General features: G+C 50.3%; 1 protein-coding gene and 2 long non-coding RNA genes across 4 annotated transcripts in view; 1 reads left to right on the top strand and 2 right to left on the bottom strand.

The window, feature by feature from the left end:
* The window catches only part of Abcb9 (ATP binding cassette subfamily B member 9), a 32,004-nt gene extending 14,749 nt beyond the window's left edge, over positions 1 to 17,255 (top strand). Inside the window, exons 7-12 of one of the 2 annotated variants that reach the window (XM_021652770.2) lie at positions 315 to 443; positions 1,813 to 2,001; positions 3,073 to 3,246; positions 5,571 to 5,740; positions 7,209 to 7,345; positions 16,187 to 16,326. In XM_021652770.2, coding sequence (XP_021508445.1) covers positions 315 to 443; positions 1,813 to 2,001; positions 3,073 to 3,246; positions 5,571 to 5,740; positions 7,209 to 7,308 — 762 coding nt within the window. In that variant the 3' untranslated portion in view covers positions 7,309 to 7,345; positions 16,187 to 16,326. Of the gene's footprint in view, positions 1 to 314; positions 444 to 1,812; positions 2,002 to 3,072; positions 3,247 to 5,570; positions 5,741 to 7,208; positions 7,346 to 16,186 lie in introns of both variants that reach the window. The other variant, XM_021652768.2, reaches the window with a different exon arrangement.
* On the bottom strand, positions 7,622 to 11,320 carry LOC132653689 (uncharacterized). Its single transcript, XR_009591485.1, has 4 exons — positions 10,573 to 11,320; positions 9,521 to 9,646; positions 8,469 to 8,641; positions 7,622 to 8,306 (listed from the first exon to the last, which is right to left on the bottom strand). It is a non-coding gene; the product is annotated as an uncharacterized LOC132653689 (long non-coding RNA).
* Positions 12,277 to 14,682, bottom strand: LOC132653688 (uncharacterized). The gene is made up of 3 exons (XR_009591484.1): positions 13,742 to 14,682; positions 13,337 to 13,481; positions 12,277 to 12,502 (listed from the first exon to the last, which is right to left on the bottom strand). It is a non-coding gene; the product is annotated as an uncharacterized LOC132653688 (long non-coding RNA).
* Positions 17,256 to 21,720: the final 4,465 nt, after the last annotated feature.

The following is a 21,720-nucleotide window of genomic DNA, read 5'->3' on the forward strand; positions in this document are numbered from 1 at the left end:
CTGCGGCCAAGCCCACAGCCTGCTCCTGTGAGGGGCCTTTGTAGGGAGCTGCTGGGGGCGGGGCCAAGAGACAAGTGGGGCAATGGAGTTTCCGTTTGTGGCAGGGCATTCAGAACTTGGAAGGCTGTCCTCCAGCATCCAGTGAGATGGCTCAGTTGGAAAGGACACTGTCACCAAGCCCAAAAGAAAAGGCTACTCTTCTGTTCCTGTTCCCCTGGCCCTACTCTCAGGGCTTGGGGGACAGAGTGGAGGGCAGGGCCCAGGTCTCCATAGGCCCTTGGAGCATAACCCACGCCCTCCCCGCTTCTGTGCAGCTCACACTCCTGGTGGTCCAGGTCAGCATCCTCTACTACGGGGGCCACCTCGTCATCTCGGGGCAGATGAGCAGTGGCAACCTCATTGCCTTCATCATCTACGAGTTTGTCCTGGGAGACTGCATGGAGGTGAGGGGCAGCTAGGAGAGGGGGCGGGGGTGCCGGTGCGAGCAGGCGCAGATTTCTATTGATAGGAAGGGTCTGCTTTGAGGCAAACAGGATATGTGCATGTAAGGCAGCATTAAGACTCATGTCAGAATTCAAACACAGTGCCTCTAGGACAGAGTGCCAGAGAAACAATCTCGGGCCGGACGAATGGCATCACTGCAACCGCGACCATATTGGTATTAACCGTCCCCAAGGCTGACTGTAACAGCACCTACGGGGCTGACACAGGAGCCAGGCGGGCAGCCACCCGCATTCTCCTGCCACTTCCCTCTGTGAGGTGGGGCAAACTACTGGCAATCTCCGCGCTTCTAAGGGAAGCCGCCTCCTCGCTTAAAAGCCTCAGTGAAGAGGGCGACTGTTACTTTCTATGCTCAGACCGGGCCTGTTTATAGCCGCAGAGAATGTATACAGAGTGGCCATTAAGACCCATCTTAAAGACTAAATCAGGGCTGAGGATGGCTCCCTCGGCAGAGTGCTGACTGAGCATGCCTGAATCTGGGTTCCATCCCCAGCACTGACTCAAGGAGGCATGCTGCTGTGGGCCTCCACCACAGCGCTGGAGAGGTGAAGGCAGGGGGTTGGGCCTGGGCCTCTGTCTTGGGTGGGACACAGAGCAGGGAGCTGGCAGCTTGGGTGTCAACTCAGTCTCCATCACTGGCAGCTATCTGCAAGGCTCGGAGCTGTCCCCAGAGGGAGGGGACCCAAGCTGGGCACATCATGACTCTCCCTTGGTGACTTCCCCTCCTCAACACCTGACTTAGGGTACCAGGCTCATCTTTAATGCCAGCAGCAAAGACAGGTGGATCTCTGTGAGTTTCAGGACAGCCTGGTCAAATGGTAAAATCCTCTCTCAAAGGAACATTTTAAACTACGTATTGAGTTGTTTGAGACAGTCTGGATTACATGAGGCCCTAAAAAACAGTTGTCAGGCCGGTGCACACCTTCAATCCCAGTATTCAGGAAGCAGAAGCAAGCTGGGAGTTCAAGGCCAGCCTGGCCAGGACAGCCAGAGCTTTCTTTACACTAAGGGGGATGGGGATCTTAGAACCTGCTGTGGCAGTTAGAGGAGAGGCTTGAAGCCAGCTCTACCCTGTGTATCACACACACCCTCTGCAGCGCTGTGGTAGAGTCCGAGAGACCCAACCTGGGCCCTGGCTCCTAGTGCCCGGAGGCAGTGGCACTACTCTCTCCTACCACCATCCGCTGTGCTGGCAGGTGGCCTCTTTCCCCAGAGCTGCAGCTCTGTCCCCTAATCCCCCCCACACACCCCATCACTGGTGGGAACAGGAATGCGATGTCAGTGGGAACAAGATGTGTGTCTTCCCTGCAGTCGGTGGGCTCCGTCTACAGCGGCCTGATGCAGGGAGTGGGAGCTGCGGAGAAAGTGTTCGAGTTCATCGACCGGCAGCCAACCATGGTGCATGATGGAAGCTTGGCCCCTGAGCACCTGGAGGGCCGGGTGGACTTTGAGAATGTCACCTTCACCTACCGCACTCGGCCCCACACGCAGGTCCTCCAGGTGAGTGTGGCTCACAGTCTGCCAGACCGTCCTTCCTCCATCTTGGCTGTGTGGCCAGCAGCAGGTGAGGCGCGAGCTCCACTGAGGAGGCTTACCTTTACCACAACTCCAGCGAGAGAGGGCTGGGCGTGGCTCAAGCAGAACACCTGCCCAGCAGGCGCCGGGCCTGGCTGCCATCCCCAATACCAAAAAGGATTGCATGTGATAGTGTGTTTTGGGATCTTTAGTAACTTAACAAGAAGTCAGATCGGTGGAACTAGAGCTGTGCTGCAATAGATATAAAGACAATTATTTTTTTTTTTTAAGATTTATTTATTATTTATACAACATTCTGCCTGTACACCAGATCTTACTATAGATGGTTCTGAGCTACCATGTGGTTGCTGGGAATTGAACTCAGGACCTTTGGAAGAACAGAGAGTGCTCTTAACCTCTGAGCCACCTCTCCAGCTCAAGACAACCCTTAACTTGCATGTCACACCCCACCAGCAGCCCTGCTAAGGTCATGGATCTGGGTTCTGTTGAGGGGAGAAGTAATGGCCGGCAAGCAGGGCTCTTCAGAGGTGACCTTTGAGCAAGACTGTCCAGCAGGCAGGAGCTGAGCAGGTGGCTCCGCAGAAAGTACTCCAGACAAAGGTGACTGCAGATACAAAGGAGCCACCAAGCCAGTGCTGGCGCCTCAGGCTTGGCATCCCAGCCACTGAGGAGGCCCAGGCAGGAGGCCCGTAAGTTCAAGGAAACTCCTGGGCTGTAGAGAAATAAGTGCCAGGCCAGTCAGTGAAGAGAAGAGAATTCCACCTTTCGGGAGCCTGCCACTCGTTCAAGCGATAATAAGTTCTAGACTGCCCGGACCCCGGCATGGGCGATGTCTCAGTGGCCGAGCTCTTGGTTAGCGTGCACATGAGGCTGCGTTCAACCCCAGTACCTCAGAGAACTCAAGTATGTTCAAAGCGCCCCGGGCCTGGTGTCTCGGGAAGGCGGCTCGGAGCCAGCAGTGCCAGCTGAGGCAGAGGGCGTGGGGCAGGCCAGCGTTGCCAGCCTGCTGAGACCCGACCATCATTATCCCTGCAGAATGTCTCCTTCAGCCTGTCCCCAGGCAAAGTGACGGCCCTGGTGGGGCCCTCAGGCAGTGGGAAGAGCTCCTGTGTGAACATCCTGGAGAACTTCTACCCCCTCCAGGGAGGCCGCGTGCTGCTGGACGGCAAGCCCATCGGCGCCTATGACCACAAGTACCTGCACCGCGTGGTGAGCACCACTGTCCTGCTCCCCCCCCCCCCATGAGCCAGGACACAGATGCAAAGAGGAGGCAATTCTGTAACTGCCGTGACCTCACCATGCACAATGTTCTAGCATGTTCTGGCACTCCACAAGCCACTCTATGCTCCTTCCCCTCCCCGAGAGGTAAAGCCTCACCTGACCTGTGTGGCAGCCATTTCCTCGATGTTCATTTATTTTACCACCTCTGAACAACCCCTGGACTGCATGGCTCGGCCTCACCCGGCCTCAGCTTCCTCCAGGCAGGGTCAGAGTGCCCTAGTCCCTCCTGCTCCCACAGGCTCCACACCTGACGCGCTAGACACGAGCAGGCCTTTGCTTCCTTCTCACCTACAGTGATGATGGGCTTGTGATAACCTTCACCTTGCTGCCCTCTCTAGTTCCTGCTTCTACTTACACGTCTTTTTTTAATGACACACATGGACGTGCACACACACACACACACACACACACACACTAAATACATGTAATTTAAATTTTTTTAAAAGAAGGAAAACATTGATCCTGTGCTGACATGCAAGCACAGGGGCCTGGACAGATGTTCAGTCTGTGTATTAGATAACATCATCTCTCCAGGAAAGCCCTTCACAGGAGTGTGTGTGCACAAATGTGTGTGTACCAATGTGTGAGAGAGCGTGTGTGCGTGCGAGCAAATGTGCACGCGAGTGAATGTGCATTAAATACATGCAAGCAGAGATGGGTGGCCGAGAAAGGGCCCAGGATGGGCCACCCGGGGCTGCAGGCCCTCAGAGCTGTGGAGAGCCCCGGGCAGACTGTGGCCATGGGTGGCTCAGGTTCTCACACAGTCAGTGCTCAGCTCCACTGCGTGGTGACTGACAAAGGAGCTTTCTGTGGGACATCAAGCCCCATTTATATGTCTATCAATCACCTGGTTTTTCTCTGGGGAATACTGGCTCCTTCACGTTTTTTAACTTATTGCAAGCACGAAAAAGTCAGATGCCACACTCTAACCTTGATTTAGTGATTTTTCTCATATTGTAGTGATTTTTTTTTCCTTTTTCCATTTTCCTGTGTGTGCATACATTCGCATGTATGCATGCATGTTTGTGTGTGTGGCACGCATGCTTGTTGGCGTGCATGCACTGTATGAGGGTATGTAGAGGCCTAGAGTCATCCGTGGTTACTCTTTTACCCCAGACTTTGAGGCAGGATTTCCCAGCCAAACTCGGTGCTCACAGGCGCTGCTGCTCTCACTGGCCAGCTCTGGGGACCCCTCTTCTGCCTTCTGAAGCTGGGGTCACGGGCGGGCCTCCGTGCCCACCAGCACCAGTATGGGCTTGCTGATCTCAGCTTGGGTCTTCCAGTTTGTTCAGCAGGTGCCTTAAGTGCAGGGCCACCTCCCCAGACCTTCAGTGCATTTTATGAGGACAGGAGAGTTCCCCTCCGCCTTGCCTTTCCAGCTCTATCTCAGGGTTGTTGAGGGAAGTCCTGGAATTCTTCATGTGAATGTAGCAGTACATAAGTGTCTCCATGTAAAAAGTATATAGCTCGGTATTTACATCAGCATATAAAGGTGCAAATAAAAGTGTTCCATACATGCTGCCTCAGCCACTGGTTTAGCGATCCCCAGCTGGTGGGCAGCTAGGCCGTTTTCACTCATTCACTTCACAGTATTAAAATGTGCTCCTTATCCTTTATGTTGGTGGGGGCACAAATGCCACTGTTAAGCACGCAGCAATCAGGACAGCTGGCAGGAGTTGGTTCTCTTCTTCTATGTGGGGATCAAACTCGGATCATCGGGCTTGTTGCACATCCTTCACCCACCGGGCAATCCCACAGCCCCACTGCTCTTTCTGTGAATCAGGGTCTTAGTCCAAATCAGAGGGCAACACTGTCTTTGAACTACTCCCTTAGAAGGGAGGCTGTGGAGGCTGAAGAGAGGAGGGTTCTCAGAATTCCAAGGCCAGACTGGGCTACAGACTGAGTTCTAGGCCAGCCTAAATGACAGAGTAAGGGCGACTGCCAAAGGAGGTCTGCTGTGGCCTCATGCACCCTGACCTGGCAAAGTCACACAGCTACATTCCACTCCGCCCCAGTTCAGAGCAACAAGATCAGCTGGCTCCAGACTGTCATCCTGGGAGGCCTGGGGCCTAGGAAGCTCTGGGTACCAGGGGCTCCCGCTAGGAAGGAAGAAGCAGCTGAGCACAGCCAGTCTCAGGTTTCAGACCTGAGACTCCTGGCGTCAGCCAGGCGGGGCTGGGGAGGCTCCAGTGACAGCCGGTGGGTTTGCTGCCAGCCTCTCCTAGCCACCTTGCTCTCTGCTCCCTCCACAGATCTCCCTGGTAAGCCAGGAGCCTGTGCTGTTTGCCCGCTCCATCACAGACAACATCTCCTATGGCCTGCCCACCGTGCCCTTCGAGATGGTGGTAGAGGCTGCGCAGAAGGCCAATGCCCACGGCTTCATCATGGAGCTGCAGGACGGGTACAGCACAGGTACCATGAGGTGACTCTGATGCACCCATGCCCCATCACTTCATCTTCCTTCCTGGACCATGAGCTTTCAGTCACAGGAACGTGACCATGAGTTAGCCTCAGTGGCATGGGGATGACCTCCTCCTCCGTTAGTCTAGAACATGTGGTCAAAATCATGTATACCACCAGGCATGGTGGCACATAAATCTCTGAGTTTGAGGCCAGCCTGGTATACATAGCAAGTGCCAAGCCAGCCACAGCTACACAGTGAGAGCCTATCTCAGAAATGAACAAACAAGGGCTGGGTGGCTCAACAGCACTCCTGTTCCTGCAGAGGACCAGGGGTCGACCCCCAGCACTCATGTGGGGCCTCACAGCTGTAACTTCTGTCCCAGGGGATCCAATGTTGTCTGGCTTCCGTGGGCACCAGGCATGTGGTACACCGGCATGCATGCAGGCAAAACATCCACGTGCAAACTAATTTTTAAACAAAAAGCTTAGCTGCACATGGTGGTACAGGGAGATCGCTACAAGCTCTAAGCTAGCCAGGCGTACGAGGAGACCATCATGAGTGTGTGTGTGTCTGTCTGTGTGTCTGTCTCTAGGGCCATTTAATGATTGACTTATGTGAGGACTGCTTTCAGGAGCCCTTTCTCCCCTTCTACCTGGGGCCCAGTACTGAACTCACTGTCACTTGGGCAGCAAGTGCCTTTGCCTGCTACAACTTCCGGCCCTTTCTTGGATTTTCTGACACGGTCTTCCTGCGTAGCCCGGGCTGGCCTTGAGCCTGATTATCTGTTTTCCAGAACAGAGTGCTGGAGTTAAAATCATGCACCATGGCACTGGTGTGTCATTGGAATTTCGTTATGTAAAAAATAAATGTTTTTATTCTGCCCTTTGATAAAGCAGACTCAGCTCTTTAAATCTGCACCTGGCCTTTGTCCTTAGTACATCTTAGTCGCCCGCCTTTGCTCCTCTTTACCTGCCTGTGTGGGCCTGTACAGTGGTTTGCTGACTCAGTTTCCAATTGACAGACATTTGAGTTGTTCTTATGAATATTTATTTGTCTAGTAATATCCGTGCTGTAATCACACCCAAAACCGCTGGTCGTCTGTGGGAGAGAGCCGACCTGTACGCCGTACATTCCGAGACAGGCTTGCCGACTGAGGCTTGTGCCCTGCAATGGTGACACTGTCACAGTGCAGCAGTGTGAGGGCAAAGCATCCCCGCGGAGCTGCCCAGTCCAGGAAGGCGGGAGACCGTTTCCGCAGCCTTGCAGTGCCGCACGGTGCACTGTCTCATGTTCGGGCATCTGCCTGGTGCACCTGGGGGGTGTCTGCAGTGTGGCATCCCTCTGCATGAAGGTTAATCTTGGCATCTCTTCCTGAGCTGCCTCCTGTGGGTGGTCCCAGCTGGGGACTCAGAAATGTGTGCAAAGCTGGTGCCCAGGTGAATGGGAGAGATGTCCCAGTAACTCACCCTGTGCCTCCTCCATGCAGAGACCGGGGAGAAGGGAGCCCAGCTGTCAGGTGGCCAGAAGCAACGGGTGGCCATGGCACGTGCCCTAGTGCGGAACCCACCTGTGCTCATCCTGGATGAAGCCACCAGTGCCCTGGATGCAGAGAGCGAATACCTGGTAAGTGAAAGGGGCGGGGCTCAGAGGTGGCTACAGGCTGTCCCAGGTCATGAAAGGGAAGCAGACTTCTGGGCATGGACACTTAGGGGCCAGAGCTACGGCCCAAGTGATGTGAGGAAACTAGGGTGCCAGGCCAGAGGATCCAATCTGGCGCACCACCCCGAGGTGTGCTCCCGAGTTCCCTCCCTTTCTCCCTCCCCCCACCTTCGGGGCTTAAACACCAGGCCTTGCACAAATGCCCCACCCTGCAACTTCCGTGGCTCTAAGATGCTCTTCCCCTCTCAGCCTGTGGATAGTATTGGTGCAAAAACAGCTCTCACCTCAAGGGGATAATGCATAATGTATTCTGGAGCCAAAGAAGAGTGATGCAGGTAACCCCAACTCCATGACCCAGTATGGAAGCAGTTTCATGAAGTTTTTATAGTAACAGCAAAGAAAGTCAGGATTGAAGACACTTTCCAGATACACTGATGGAGACATCAGGGGTGGTCACAGAGAAGCTAGGGCCCCTGTCACAGGCTTCATTTGAAGTCTGATGACATGCTTAGCTTTTAGGTTGGTGGAAACTAGGGTCCACTGAATTAATCCATTCCCAAAGGGTTTTTTATCCGTTAGTCACAGCTGTTAAGTCTGGCACCGAATGGGCAAGTAGGACCTTAGCGGTTAAAACTAGCCCAAAGTATCACCACAGTTCTAATGAGACACGCCGATTTCCAGAAATTCTCAGTCAGTTCCTTGTGGGCTAAGCATGACATTCTGTAAAATTTATCAATGTCTATAACGTCCTAAATCACAAGCAGGAGACTCATTCCTGGGGTCTGGCGTAGACGAGCTGAGGTAGCAGTCAGGGAAGATGCTCCTTCGCCACAGTGAGCCGACTGCCACCGTGCTCCAGATGCCACCTTCTGTTGCAGCCTCCATCTGATAGCTTTTACATGTGGCATGTAGGAGGAGCATCGGACTAAAATAAGCAAGAACGGTAGGTGGTCATGGTCCACGCCTTTGAACCCAGAAGAGACAGGCAGATCTCCGAACTCAAGGGGGGGCGGGGGAGGCAAGAATGCCATTTGGTTTAATGGAGTGAGGTTGACAGTGAAGAAAAAAAAACATAACCAAGATTTACCTTTCACTTAGAGAAGCAGATTGGCCATATCTCCTGTATTTCTAGTCACTGGTCTTCCCTGCACTGTCTTCCTAGATGCTTTTCTTTCGGCCAGCTTGAGGGCGTAGCTCTAACTTCACATGGACTGGCTGATTAGGACTCCAGGATTTGCAGTCCTCACCAGGATCTTTTTGCTTTAATGGCAGAATTGGAAGTGGGGATCTGGTGTTGGTGGGAGTCACTTTTTATTAGCAAAATACAAGTATTAATTAAATTAGTCCCAGCTAGTTGTACCGTGGGACAGCTTAGATGCTAACCAAGAAACCTCAGCATTTAGAGATAAGCCGTGAATGTTGCTGTTATTAGAGACTGTTATTAGGTTTGTCTGTGATGTGGAAGAAGAGTGAACCCCACACTTCCGGCGTCTCTAGCTGGAGTAAATGGAGCAAGTGTTTTGTTAGACACCTGAGCCTGTGATGGGGTCGTTCACAGTGTTTACATCATTGTTTCTATTGATGTTAACTGGTTGGACTTTGTTTTTGAGACAGTAGCCCTGGCTGACCTCAAATGTATACAGACCCACCAGCCTGCACCCCTCCCCTCCAGGATTAAAGGTGTGCACCACCACGCCCAGATATATTTTTTTCCTAATAAGAAAATGTTTATTTACTTTGGTAGTAAAAATTATGACTTAAAGTATCGATACCCCCACAGTGGAGGAGCCTTTTTAAATAATAGGCTTTTAAAATTGTTTTTAAAATAAGTTTGTCAATTTAAAAACTTCTGTTTTTCGAGACGGGGTTTCTTTGCGTAGCTCGGCTGTTCTGGACCCACTTTGTAGACCAGGCTGGCCTCAGAGAGCTGGAGTATTGGGATTACAGGCCTGGGCCATCAAGCCCGTTAAAAACAAGATTTTTTATTAATTAAATGTTTATATTAGTTACAGTTTACTTACTTTGTATCCCAGTTGTAGCCCCCTCCCTCATTTCCTCCTAATCCCACCCTCCCTCATCTCCTCCCTGCCCCTCTCTAAGTCCACTGATAGGGGAGGTCCTCCTCCCCTTCCATCTAACCTTAGCTTATCAGGTCTCTTCAGGACTGACTGCAATGTCTTCCTCTGTAGTTTAGCAAGGCTGCTCCTCCCTCTGAGGCGGGGGAGGTCAAAGAGCCAGCCATTGAGTTCATGTCAGAGTCAGTCCCTGAAAACAAGATTTTTTAAATTATTTTTATTAATTACAGTTTATTCACTTTGTATCCCCCCTGTACCTCCCTCCGTCCTCCCCTCCCAATCCCACCCAAAACAAGATTTTTTAAAGCCAAGTTTTAGTGAATAATGAGAAAAGTATTTGTCACAAGGACAGTAAAAACACCTAAATCTTTAACATGAAAGGAAGAGAGGGGCTCTGGGTAAGAAACCAGCCATAGAAAACATGACCAACAGAAGGACCACACCCTCATTTGTGCCATCATTAAAACAAAGATTAGTACTTTATCACCTAGGAATAAACCAAGCGAAGTACTAAATATCATGAATAATTTTAAAAGTCTATGAAAAGATTTAAGAAACAAAGAACAAGCTGGGCGTGGTGGTGCAGCCTTTCATCCCAGCACTTGGGAGGCAGAGGCAGGCATTTCCCTGAGTTTGAGACCAGCCTGGTCTACAGAACAAGTTCCAGGACAGCCAGGGCCACACAGAGAAAAATGTCTTGGAAAAAGAGAGAAGCACAGAACTGTTCCCTTACTTGGGTGTGAGCAGACTTGGGGGTGGCGTCACTGGCTCGTCATGTGTTTGGAGCAAGATGTCGCCCAGCTCTGCAGGCAGCACAGAGCTCGCTCAGGCCCTTCTCTAGACAGGGGGCCTTGGGGGTCCTTTCAGCTGTGGGGCCAGCTGCTTTTCTTTTTCTTTTTTTTGGTTTGTGTAGGTTCTCTGTGTAGCCTTGGCCGTCCTGGGCTCACTTTGTAGACCAGTGACCCGCCTGCCTCTGCCTCCCAGTGCTGGGTTACAGGCGTGCCCCGTGCCCAGCTCTGGGTTGTTTCAGTTAAGTTTTTAGCTATGATGGTTAAAAGTTCTTAAGGAGAGACTGTGCTTTTCTTTAAGAGGGATGATACATAGAACTTTACTTACACTTTCAATAGGATGCCAACTCTTCATGTTATGAGGAGTTAATGGGTGTGTTCCCAAAGGGTAATAAACCTTAGGAAAAGGCAAAGCTTCAGTTAGTTTTGCCAATTTGAGTTAGTTGTTTACCTAATAGATCAAATTTTAAACTGCTTTAAATATTTGTCCCTTAAATTGAGTTTCACAATCATTATATAATTGAGTAGGGACATCCCAAACAGGAATGATTCTCTGAACAGAATGCTTTCTCCTATGGTTATGGCAATAACTATCCAATGAGCAAAGGCTTTTCCAATGGGAAAACATAAAAGAAATGAAAACAAAATCTAAGCACAAGTTTTAAGTGTCACATTAGTAAAAGAGAAATACAAAGTTCTTGTTTTCCAAGCCTTTTTTCTTTGTAAACATTATTATAATATATATAAGAAACCTTACTTGGAGCTGGAGAGATGGCTCAGCAGTTAAGAGCACTGGCTGCTCTTCTAGAGGACCTGGGTTTGATTCCCAGCACCCAGTGGTGGTTTCACAAATGTCTGAACTCCAGTTCCAGGAGAATCAGAACAGGCGCCCTCTTCTGTTCTCCATGGGCACTGCACACACATACACTCAGAAGACAAGGTCCCTGTATTTTGCCTGTTTTAAGGTAGGTTCAGCTTGCTGTGTAGACCAGGCTGGCTTCCAGATCAGAGACCCTCCTGTCTCTGACTGCTAGAATTATATGTGTATACCACCCTGCCCAGCTCATAGCCTTTTAAAAAAGACAATAATGTTAAAACATTAGAAAAGAATGAAGCTTGATTTTGTCTTAGGGTATTGAATTTTGACATTAAAATTGTAACACTTATATTACAATCCACTTAGTTATAACCATATTTAATTTTTAGTATTGAGCATACACCAATATTCAATCATTATTTTTATCCATTTCCATTTTGAAACAATCTTTATATTACCTTATAAAGTATTTCCACACCCAAATCATTTTCTTTACTCTCCTTTGACCAAAAATATATAACTTGATCACTGGGTGTTGGTGGCACATGCCTTCAATCCTAGCATTTGGGAAACAGAAGCAGATAGATCTCTATGAGTTCAAGGTTACCCTGGTCTATGGAGCAAGTTCCAGGACAGCCAAAGCTACACAGAGAAACCCTGTCTCAAAAAACCAACCAATCAAACAAACAAACAAAAACTTGATAGTTTTGTTTTTACCATTATTATTTCTGAAGAAAAAAAAAAAACAGATTGTTGGACACAGGTTCTCACTATGTAGAGCAGGCTGCTCTTCAACTCAGAGATCCACCTACCTCCCAAGGTCTGGGATTAAAGGTGTGTTTCTGACTAGAAACATTTTTAATGAGATCATTTTAAATGAAAACTCAGAAAAAGTTCATATACGTTATTTAGCAGTTATAAATGCTGCTTTTCTGAACCCAGGAAGAGCAGTCTTAGCCATTGAGCCATCTCTCCAGCCCCTTCGCTTTTACCTTATACGCTGCAATGTTTTCCTTTGATAAAGAATTTTGCTCTGTTAGAGAGAAGAGTGAAGGCTGGTCTCGGTATTCACTCTTAGTTCTCTTATAACCTCAATATTAAAAAAAAAAATTACTCAAGTTGGGCAGTGGTGGCACATGCCTTTAATCCTAGCACTTGGAAGGCAGACGAAGGCAGATCTCCATGGCTTTGAGCCAGCCTGGTCTACAGAGCAAGTTCCAGGACAGCCAGGGCCACACAGAGAAACCATGTCTCAAAAAATTACTCAGTTTATTAATTTTATTTTTATGTGGGTTTTGCCTTGGTGTATGTATGTACCTTCATGTACCATGTACATGCCTGGTGTCCACAGAAGTCAGAAGTGGGCATTAGATCCCCTGGAACTGAAGTCACAGATGGTTGTGAGCTGCCATGTGGATGCTGGGAATCAAACTCTGGTCCTCTGCAAAAGCAACAAACGCTATTGACCACTAAGCCATCTCTCCAAGATCCTAAAATTGATTTTTAATATCTCTTTTATTTTTTTAACCTATCCTTTTAACTAACTTATGATGTTACTAATTTTTGTAAGTTACCACTTTATAATTTCTTTTCCTTTCTTAGATGATTTTGTGTTCTAACAGGCTGTGTTCCAAAGCAGGCTGCTCATTCATGATTATTTATTTTTTTGCTTAAAACGTCTGCTTTTGCATGAAAAAAATACCAATTTTGGAATGTCAAATGTTGCCCATCAAGGGAACCAGAAAGCCGAGTTACCTGGGTTTGATCTCCCATATTTTCAAATACTTTAAAGTCTATAATCGTCACATAATATGTACTGGGGCACATACATGGTTTATCCCCAAACACTCCCCTTTTTTTGGAAAGCTCTTTTCCATTTTTTTCTTTCCTCTGAAAAACTGCCAATAGCACACGCCTTTAATCCCAGCACTCAGGAGGCAGAGGCAGGACGAGCTCTCAGTTGGAGGTCAGCCTGGTCTATAGAGCTAGTTCCAGGGCAGCACAGAGAAATCCTTAAAACACCACCAACAATTCACAAGCCTCTCCACGCTGGCTAGGAGGAGGAGGATGGGTTAAGTGAGGTTTATGTACTGCTTTGGGGACACACTGTCTCCACTTTCACCTGAGACCATCTTCTGGAGCTACCTCGAACATGTCCATAACGTGTGAGCCAAGAGCGTGGGTGACCAGTGTGTCTTCCCAGATGGGTCAGTCCTGTTCCTTCTGAGCCAGAAATAGAGTATGTCTGGTGGTGGGGGGATCTAGTACCTCTTACCTTTACTGCCAGGTGCTGAAGGCAGCAAGGCTGCGAGAAGCAGAATTGGGTGTTTGAGGAGTCAGGAGACATCGTCAAATGGCAGCAAATCGAAGTATGCCAAAGGCAGAGGAAACCAAATAGACAACGAAGTGCTCTCAGACATCTAAAAGGGAAAACCTGAAGAGTCAGGCAGTATCCAAACACCTTGAGATACAAACCAAACCAGCTATCCAGACTGAGATGCTCCATGGCAAACACAACAGACGCCTTCAGTGAAATACTCTAAAAAGCAAAGCCCACTCAGAAAGGGAGCTACCACAGGAACGTAGAGAACTGGGGGCCATGGACCCAACCACGGGAGGCTTGACAGCACCCTGGAAAGGGCCCCACAGTACACCTGAGATGAAATGCGGGATGGCTTACATTCAGTGGGTCCCTGCCGGCACCTCTCTTCCACACAAGTGACTCTGGTGAAAAGCAGATGATGGTTCGTGGCCCACACTTAGGTATCACAACTGTCAGCACATACACAGGGCTCTCACCTCAGAGGGAGATGTTGATTCTGGAGCTAGTGACCAGAGACACATAGATTTAGGTCATACCAAACACTGTGTTCCTACATGGAAGCAGTTTCATAAGTTTTTATAGTAACAGAACAGTCTTAAAATACTTTTCAGCTACATTGGTGGAAACAGAGACAGAAGATAGCCAAGAGGAGAAATCTCAGCTTATGTGTTAGTTGTAGGATATTAAGTCTAGCCCAAGGAGGTGGGCTAAAGCTAGCCCCAAAAAAGTTGTACTTAGGCTCTGGACCAGCCACATTCTAATCTCTCCACAGCCCTGCAGTTTTCTTAGAGCTATCTGTCAGAGCCATCAGTCGGCCAGCCTTGGCAGGCACTTCTTTCCTGGAATCTTCATTCAGTGGTCACGTCCTTGCTGCTGGTTGATGGCACATCCCTCCAAGTGTCAATCCACTGTTACAGACGGTGACTGACCTGGGCCCAGGGGCCACTCTAGACCCTGGAGTTACACTGAAGGGCTGACAGGTCACGAACAAGGAAACACGCCTGGTTTTCTGCACTACAGAGAAAAGCTGCCAATCATTACCAGGAATGGGATGGGCAGTCATTGTCCAGCGTAAACAGATCTGGGCATCAGTGAATGCCTTGAAGCTAGAGCCAGCTGAGCCTCATTCTCCTGGTGCAGCGGTAACAGGCATTTAAAGAGACAGCAAGGGAGCGAGGACAGGGTAGAACTGGTGCAGAATGGCAGTCTGTCAGTATGGCATACGGTACCTGTGTCCAGCAGTAGCGATGGAAGTTGTGTCTTCCCACAGAAGGTGGTGACAGGACTCCCTCTCTATGATCAAGTTCGGAAAGAGCTGACACATATCACAGCAGTAACCAAAGGGCACCTGTGTTGAGCCCTAGTTAGTAACCCCACCAGGGAGGGTGGGCGGGGCCTGCAGCAGGTTCTGGCTCTGATAGGAAATGCACCCATGCTGAGAATTCTCAGGAAGGCATCCTAGGAGTCCCTTCTGCAGCCCACTGGCCCTGTCAGTCGTGGGGGCTGTGTGGGGTCGTCGTGTCCTCACTGTGAGAACCAGGCTGTAAGTCAGCACTTAGCTAAGCCCTGAGGTTGAAGGAGCCCGCTGTGGGGAGAGATCTGGGGCTGAGAGCACCCGAGCCCCAAGAACAGGGAGTTCAAAGCCAAAGGTCAGTGAGAGGAGAGGTGGAGTGGAGAGGAGGAGGCACTGACGAGGCAGATGCCTCAGATCCTCATGGGCATTTTGGACGTTTTGTAACAAATCACTTGGTTTTATTTTTCCAGAGTTTTAAGTTTAAAGAAAAGGAAGCAGAAAGTTCAAAGTTCCCACCTCTCCTTTCAGTGCTCCACCATTCACACCGTGACTGGGTGCTGCAGTCCGTACCTTACTCACTATAAAGTCCCTCCTGCCTCATACTCGGGGTGTAGTTCTATGGACTCTTAAGAACCAAGACAGCACTACCCCCCACCCCGACTCCACACTGTGTTGGAAACGCCCTACAAGTGTGCATCAGACCCTAAGGTAGGACGAGACGCTAGTGGCCCAGGTGTTTAGCAGGAACGGATTGAAACATTAAGGAGACAGTATGGTAGAGCACACCTGCCATCCCAGCCCAGCAGAGGCAGGAGGGACGAGACTGTTCTCAGCGGCAGGAGGTTTGCAGCCAGCCTGGGCCAAGTGAGACCCTGTCTCAAAAAACAGTGAGGGTCAGTGAGTGGCTCAGCAGCTACTCGCTATGATGAAGCTTGACAAGTTTAATCCCAGGATACCACATGGCAGGAGACAGCTCATTCCTACCGGTCGTCCCTGACCTCCACACACATTCAGTGTTCAGCATCGTGTGCACACAGGTCACAAACATGTACACGTACGTGTGTGTGCGCGCGAGCGCGCGCGCGCGCGCGCGCACACACACACACACACACACACACATGCACACGTAGTTTTTTAAGGGGACTGGATAGGATCATCAGGAGAGCTGCAGTCCACAGGTGGGAAGGAAAGAGAGGTTAGACGCAGAAGCTTCAGGGCGTGCTCCGAAACTGTTCTTCTTGGCCAGGGCACTGGGGCTGAAGGTCAAAGCTCTCCAGTTCCCCAGGTACCCCCTATGTTAGCACCTGGGCCATCTGAAGTAGACACCCAGGAACTGAGCTCTGTCTTGCCCTCACTTTACAACCCAAGAACCGAATGTCAGATGGCAGCAGCAGGTCGGGGCAGGCACAGAGGGGATGGGGAAGGGCGTGTGCGTGTGCGTGTGCGCGTGCGCGTGCGCGCGGTAATGCTGTGCAGCCCCTGAGTCTGCTCCCCTTTGTTCCCTGCAGATCCAGCAGGCCATCCACGGCAACCTGCAGAGACACACAGTGCTGATCATTGCACACCGGCTGAGCACCGTAGAGCGGGCGCACCTCATTGTGGTACTAGACAAGGGCCGCGTGGTGCAGCAGGGCACACACCAGCAGCTGTTGGCACAGGGTGGCCTCTACGCCAAGCTGGTGCAGCGTCAGATGTTGGGGCTGGAGCACCCCTCAGACTACACAGCTGGCCACAAGGAGCCGCCCAGCAACAGTGAACACAAGGCCTGAGAGCCAGGCTGGCCTGACAGCGGCCGGCCGCAGCACTGGAAGCGTCCTGCCACGCCCCACTCTTGCTTCCTGCATATTGCCTCCTTCCATCTGCTCCCCAGGCACCATGGGCTGCCATGGGCTACCCCTCCTCCAGTCTCCCTTCTTGGCTCCTCCAGGCCTGCCAAGGTAGAGCAGCCTTTTTAAACCAAGTCACCAGGGTTTTTACTGCTGGGTTCAGTGCACTCCAGTCAACTCCTAGATTTCAAAAACTCTTTTCTTTTGGGGACTGGCACTGAGCAAGCTCACTGATATGTTCTCAAGACCTCTGAGCCAGGAGTGCACGACCCTTTCCAACCACCTGGAGGATGTCTGGAAGAGAACTAAGCACTACCCTTTGCCCCTCTGGAGAAGCGGCTTTCCTGTCCCCTAGGGGGACACAAGGTCTGGCCTTCCATCCTTCCAGTCTCCCTGCTCTGTGAGTCAGGCCAGGGGTGGGCAAGGGAGTGGAGGTGGCTGACTGCCCATCACCCCCCTGCCAATCAAAGCCAGTCTCACTGTGAACCACCGGAACCTCAGAAGAGGGGCTGGCCAGGCCTGGCGGGCCTCGGGGTGCCTCCAGCCCCACACCCAGCACTTGAGCCCTTCATCCTTTCCCCTGGCTGGCACCCTTCCTCCCTGTCCACCCCTGCTACTCTGCAGAGGTCCCTTGTTTTTTGTGAGATGTTCTCAGATTGGTGGAGGGAGACCAAGGCAATGGCCAGGGTCTGGCTTTGTCCTGGTCTCAAGATGTGGGGAGAACTGGGTCAATAAAGTGTACTACCTCTGACCTCTCCTGTTAGGTGTTCCAAGATCTGGCTCTCCTTGGGGCCTGCGCAGTACAGACAGCCGCACAGGCAGTTTGCTGCTGTGTCTTGGGCCACATCTGTGCTCTTCACATCCCCAAGAGTCGAGCAGCTTGTGTCCACCATCTCCATGACGCCTATGCAGGATAGGAAAGTTGACAGTCTCCAAATACCAGGGCCCCTGTGCTTCTATGGCAGCTAAGGCCCAGCTGACACCACCTGTTTCTGTCCATCAAGGATAGGGTACCCCCACACGCACCCAGTTTGAGGTAGAGAACATTGTTACTGTCTAGGGGTCTTGATCCAGTTCATTTTCTCTGTCGGTTAAAGATTTAAAAGGTACGACCATTTACCCCAAATTTATGGACCTCCCTGTCTTTGTTCAACTGACCAACCCTGACTTAGGGGCAGAAGACCCCACCTTGAGCTTGTTAGACTGGTCCTCAGGAAGGAGAGGAAGCCTGCCCTTTTGTCTCAGGTGAGGGGGGGGAAGCCAGACATTTTGGAATTTCAACATCTTTATTATCTAGTCATGGCCTCTCTCCCTACCTGTCTGCCTACCAGGGAATCTGCGCTGTGGGTTATTCAGTTTGGGCTTTAGGACAGGGTCTCTGGTGGGCTGAGCTTGAACTCATGACCTCTGGGGTACAGGTGGACTATACCCTTGAGGCTAATCTGATGGAGGCAAGTCTCCACTTGAGCGCCCTCTTCCCAGGTGTGTCTAGGTTTGTATCAAGTGGATGAAGACTAACCCGCACAGGTGTTATCCAGAGCCTTGCTTTGCCTTTTGCTTGTCTATGGTGACGATATTTTGTAAACATGTCTGTAATGTTGTAAAGACCCAACAAGACACACAGGTGAGCTAAGTCAGCCCAGAGGAAGGTGAGTTTGCCAGGTGCTCTTCCATTTCCATTCCTTTCTCTTGGCCTGTTTTCCCAGCTGTAAAACAGATGCATTGCAAGAACTTCCTGCCTCTCTGCTGCTCTTACCAAGATGGGGGCTCCAACGCACAGCTCATTTGTTCCTTCTTGTTGCTGTAACGAGAAATGAACAGTCTCATAGTTTGGGACCCCATAAATCTAAAGCAGGGTTTCATGGTCCCCTAGAGGAGAATCTTGCATGCCCCCTCCAAATTCTGGTGACTCCTGTGTTCTTTAGCTGGTGGCCCCATTGTCTAGCCTCTATCTCTGTCATCGTCAGCCTTTCCATGTCCTGGGCATTTCAGTTTCCCTCTGCTTTTCTCAGAACCTGGCAATGCACTGAGGTGGCCCAGGTAATTCAGGGTGAGCTTACCTAGAGAGCCTGGACTTAGTCATGGTCTGCAAACACCTTTCTTTCCATAGGCTCCAGTCACAGGTCCTAGGTACTTGGCATGCCTATCTTTTGGGGGGCATGCATTCTGCTCACCACAAAGGGAAACCCACAGTCTGGGTCATGTTAACCTCAGAAGTCATCAAGGTTGTAGAACAGAGGACTAAAAGGTCCTAGTGGGTAGGTCTTCAGATAGTTCCAGATTAAACTGGAAATACCAACTGTAGAGCGGAGGCCAGCTGCTTTGCCCCGCCCTCAATCAAAGACAATGCTATCAGTTTAAAAGAAAATGTCAGGGCAGGCAGTTGTAAATCTGAAGGCTGCCTGGAGGAGGATAATGCAGACAGTAAGCCAGCATGTTGGAGTGCAGCCACTTCAGACAAAGAGCAAGGAAGCCCAGAGTAGCAGGAAAAGCATGCTTCAGCTCTGGCTTGCCTGAACAGACTGAAGAGAAGCTCCTCCTTCCCAGCACAAGTTCCTCCTGAGGGCACTGGTCAACTGCTTTGTCACAGATTGGCTCCAGCTGTCTCCATTAGCAGGTGCCAAGAACCATACCTGGAAGAATCTTTAGCTCTAGCTCAGGGACTGCAGCCTCTGTGTTAGGCCTTCATACTCCCCCAAGTCCTTGCAGCTTCTAGATCAAGGAGTGAGCAGCTGCCATGGGTCCCTGGTGTGGGAAAAGCACCTCTGACGCTCTCCCGGCAGCTGTCTCCTCTTCCCCTCCCAGGCTGTGGGCCCAGGACTCTTTCCTCTTTTTGGTCACTCCAGTACCCCAGTTTATAAACCTAAGCCTAAGAAGTGAGGCCTTTGCCCATGAAAGAACTTTCTAGAGACTGAGCTAGCTCCTCTTTAGAGGATAGCTATGGGTTTAGAAATAAGTATTTGGTTTTGGCCTCAGCTTTAGCTTACAGAAGTGGCACAACAGTACAGAATCTTTATGCAGCCTTATGGTTCACTCACAACACATCACACGACAGGCTCATCTATCTCAACTGGGACCAACACATACACTAAACCAACACATACACAGTCACTAAAATTCCAAGCTTTTTTGTGCTTTCTCAACATTTTCACTAATGCCTTTCTGTTCCATGGTTCAAACCAGGGTGCTAAGATGCATTTAGTGATGTTCCTCAGCAGCAGTAAAAGACACACTGTATAAAATTCATCACAGCGTGGTTGGTGTCCCCAGGTCTAACTCCAGGACATTTTCATCACAGAAGGAAACCGTGCCGTGAGCCCACTCTCACGCCTCCCCCACGCCCGGCAGCCACTAATCTACTTGCTCCCAGCTGCAGGCCTTTTGCACAGATCAGCTAACAAAGGTTCTTGTGTGCCTGGCTTCTCACCCACTGAGCACCGTGTTTCCAACACTCATCCGTATTGCAGTGTGTGTCAGGACTTTATTCCTTCGCATGTCTGGATAACAGTCCATTGTGTGGACAGACCGCGTTCTGTGTCTATTCACTGCTGATAGGCATCTGGCTGTCACCACCTGTGACTGTTGTGAACAGTTCTGCTGTGAAGATCTGGCTTTTGTACTGTCCACAGTTCTCTTGGGTGTGACGGGGTCACAGGGTGACTCTGCTTAACTACCTGAGGACCCACCCACCTGTTTTCCATAGCAGCTTCACCAGTTTAGTTAACAAGCCAGCTGCAGTGGCTCAGACCTATGACCCCAGCAATCAAAAGGCTGGTGCGGAGCTGGGCGCAGTGCCAAACACTTGTAATCCTAGCACTCAGGGAGGCAGAGGCAGGTGGATCTCTGTGAGTTCAAGTTCAGCCTGGTCTACAAAGTGAGTCCAGGACAGCCAAGGCTACGCGAAGTAACCCTGTCCCAAACAAACAAACAAAGTTGATACAGGAGAACTGTCTTGAGTTTCAGGCCAGCCTGGACTACAGTGTGAGACTGTCTCAAAAATTAAATAAATAAAAATAAATAAATAAACAAGGCAGACATTCCAATAATGATGTCCAAAGGTTCCAGTTTCTCTCTGTTCCCTCCGGTGTCTGGAATTTTCTGTTGCTTGGTTTTAAGTTGCAGGCATCCTGGAGGTGATTAGGTAGGGCAAGTTTGAAAGTTAGCTTTTTCTTTTTCTACTCTTGTGAGCACATGTGTGTTTGCATGTGTGTGAGGGAGTGTTCATACGTGCACATGCATGTACAGGACCAAGATTCATGTTGGGAATCATCATGTCTCAGTCAAATCCAGAGCCCCTATATGACCAGTCCTTACCGTCAGCCTGCCTTGCAGAACCTGCCTGCTCCTTCCTAGGCTGGAAAGGCAGGCAGGGGACCACGCCCACCTGGTAGTGAGATCTGAGGCTGTCCTCCTGCGTAACCACTTGTTGCCACTGAGCCATCTCCCAAGGCTGTTTATTTAGAGATAGGGTTTTTTCTTTGGTTGGCTTTTGTTTGTTTTGAGGCAGGGTTTCACTAGGTAGCCCTGGCTATCCTGTAACTCAATACTATGTTGACCAGGCTGACCTCAGGCTCATGAAATTCTCCCACCTCTGCCTCCTGAGTGCTGAGTTAAAGCCGTGCACCACTACACCCAGCTCTAGAGGCAGGCTGGGTGAACTCATAGACCCTCCTCCTGCCTCAGCCCCCAGGGTGCTGGAATTCCTAAAGGTGTAACACTCAGCAAAAGTTGTTTTTGTTTGTTAGTTAGTCTTGTTTTTGGGCTGCGATGACACGGCAGGTAAGGACACTTACTGACAATCCTTAGTTTGATACCTGGAGTTCACACAGAAGGGGAGAACTAACTCCTGAAAACTGTCTTCTGACCCTCATATGGATATGTGGATGCCATCAAGCACACGTGTGCACACACACACACAATGTAAAAAGCATGGGCTGCTCTTCCAGAAGACCTAGGTTTGAATCCCAGCTCCCACATGGTGGCTCAAAACCATCCGTAACTCCAGTTCCAAGGCCTCTTTTAGTCTCTAACAGCACTGTCCATGTGCTGCACAGACACACCTCCAGGCAAAGCATCCATACACATAAGACAGGCTTCCTGGCTGGACACTAGGTACACAGGTCAGACCTGCCAGGCCATTCCATGTATAGGGCTGAGAAGGCCAAGGAAGGCTGGCTTTTGTCCAGAGGCTACTGGGTCAAGTCTGAGGGTGTGGA

Source organism: Meriones unguiculatus, chromosome 4 (assembly GCF_030254825.1).
Source record: "Meriones unguiculatus strain TT.TT164.6M chromosome 4, Bangor_MerUng_6.1, whole genome shotgun sequence".
NCBI classification, from domain to species: Eukaryota; Metazoa; Chordata; class Mammalia; order Rodentia; family Muridae; genus Meriones; species Meriones unguiculatus.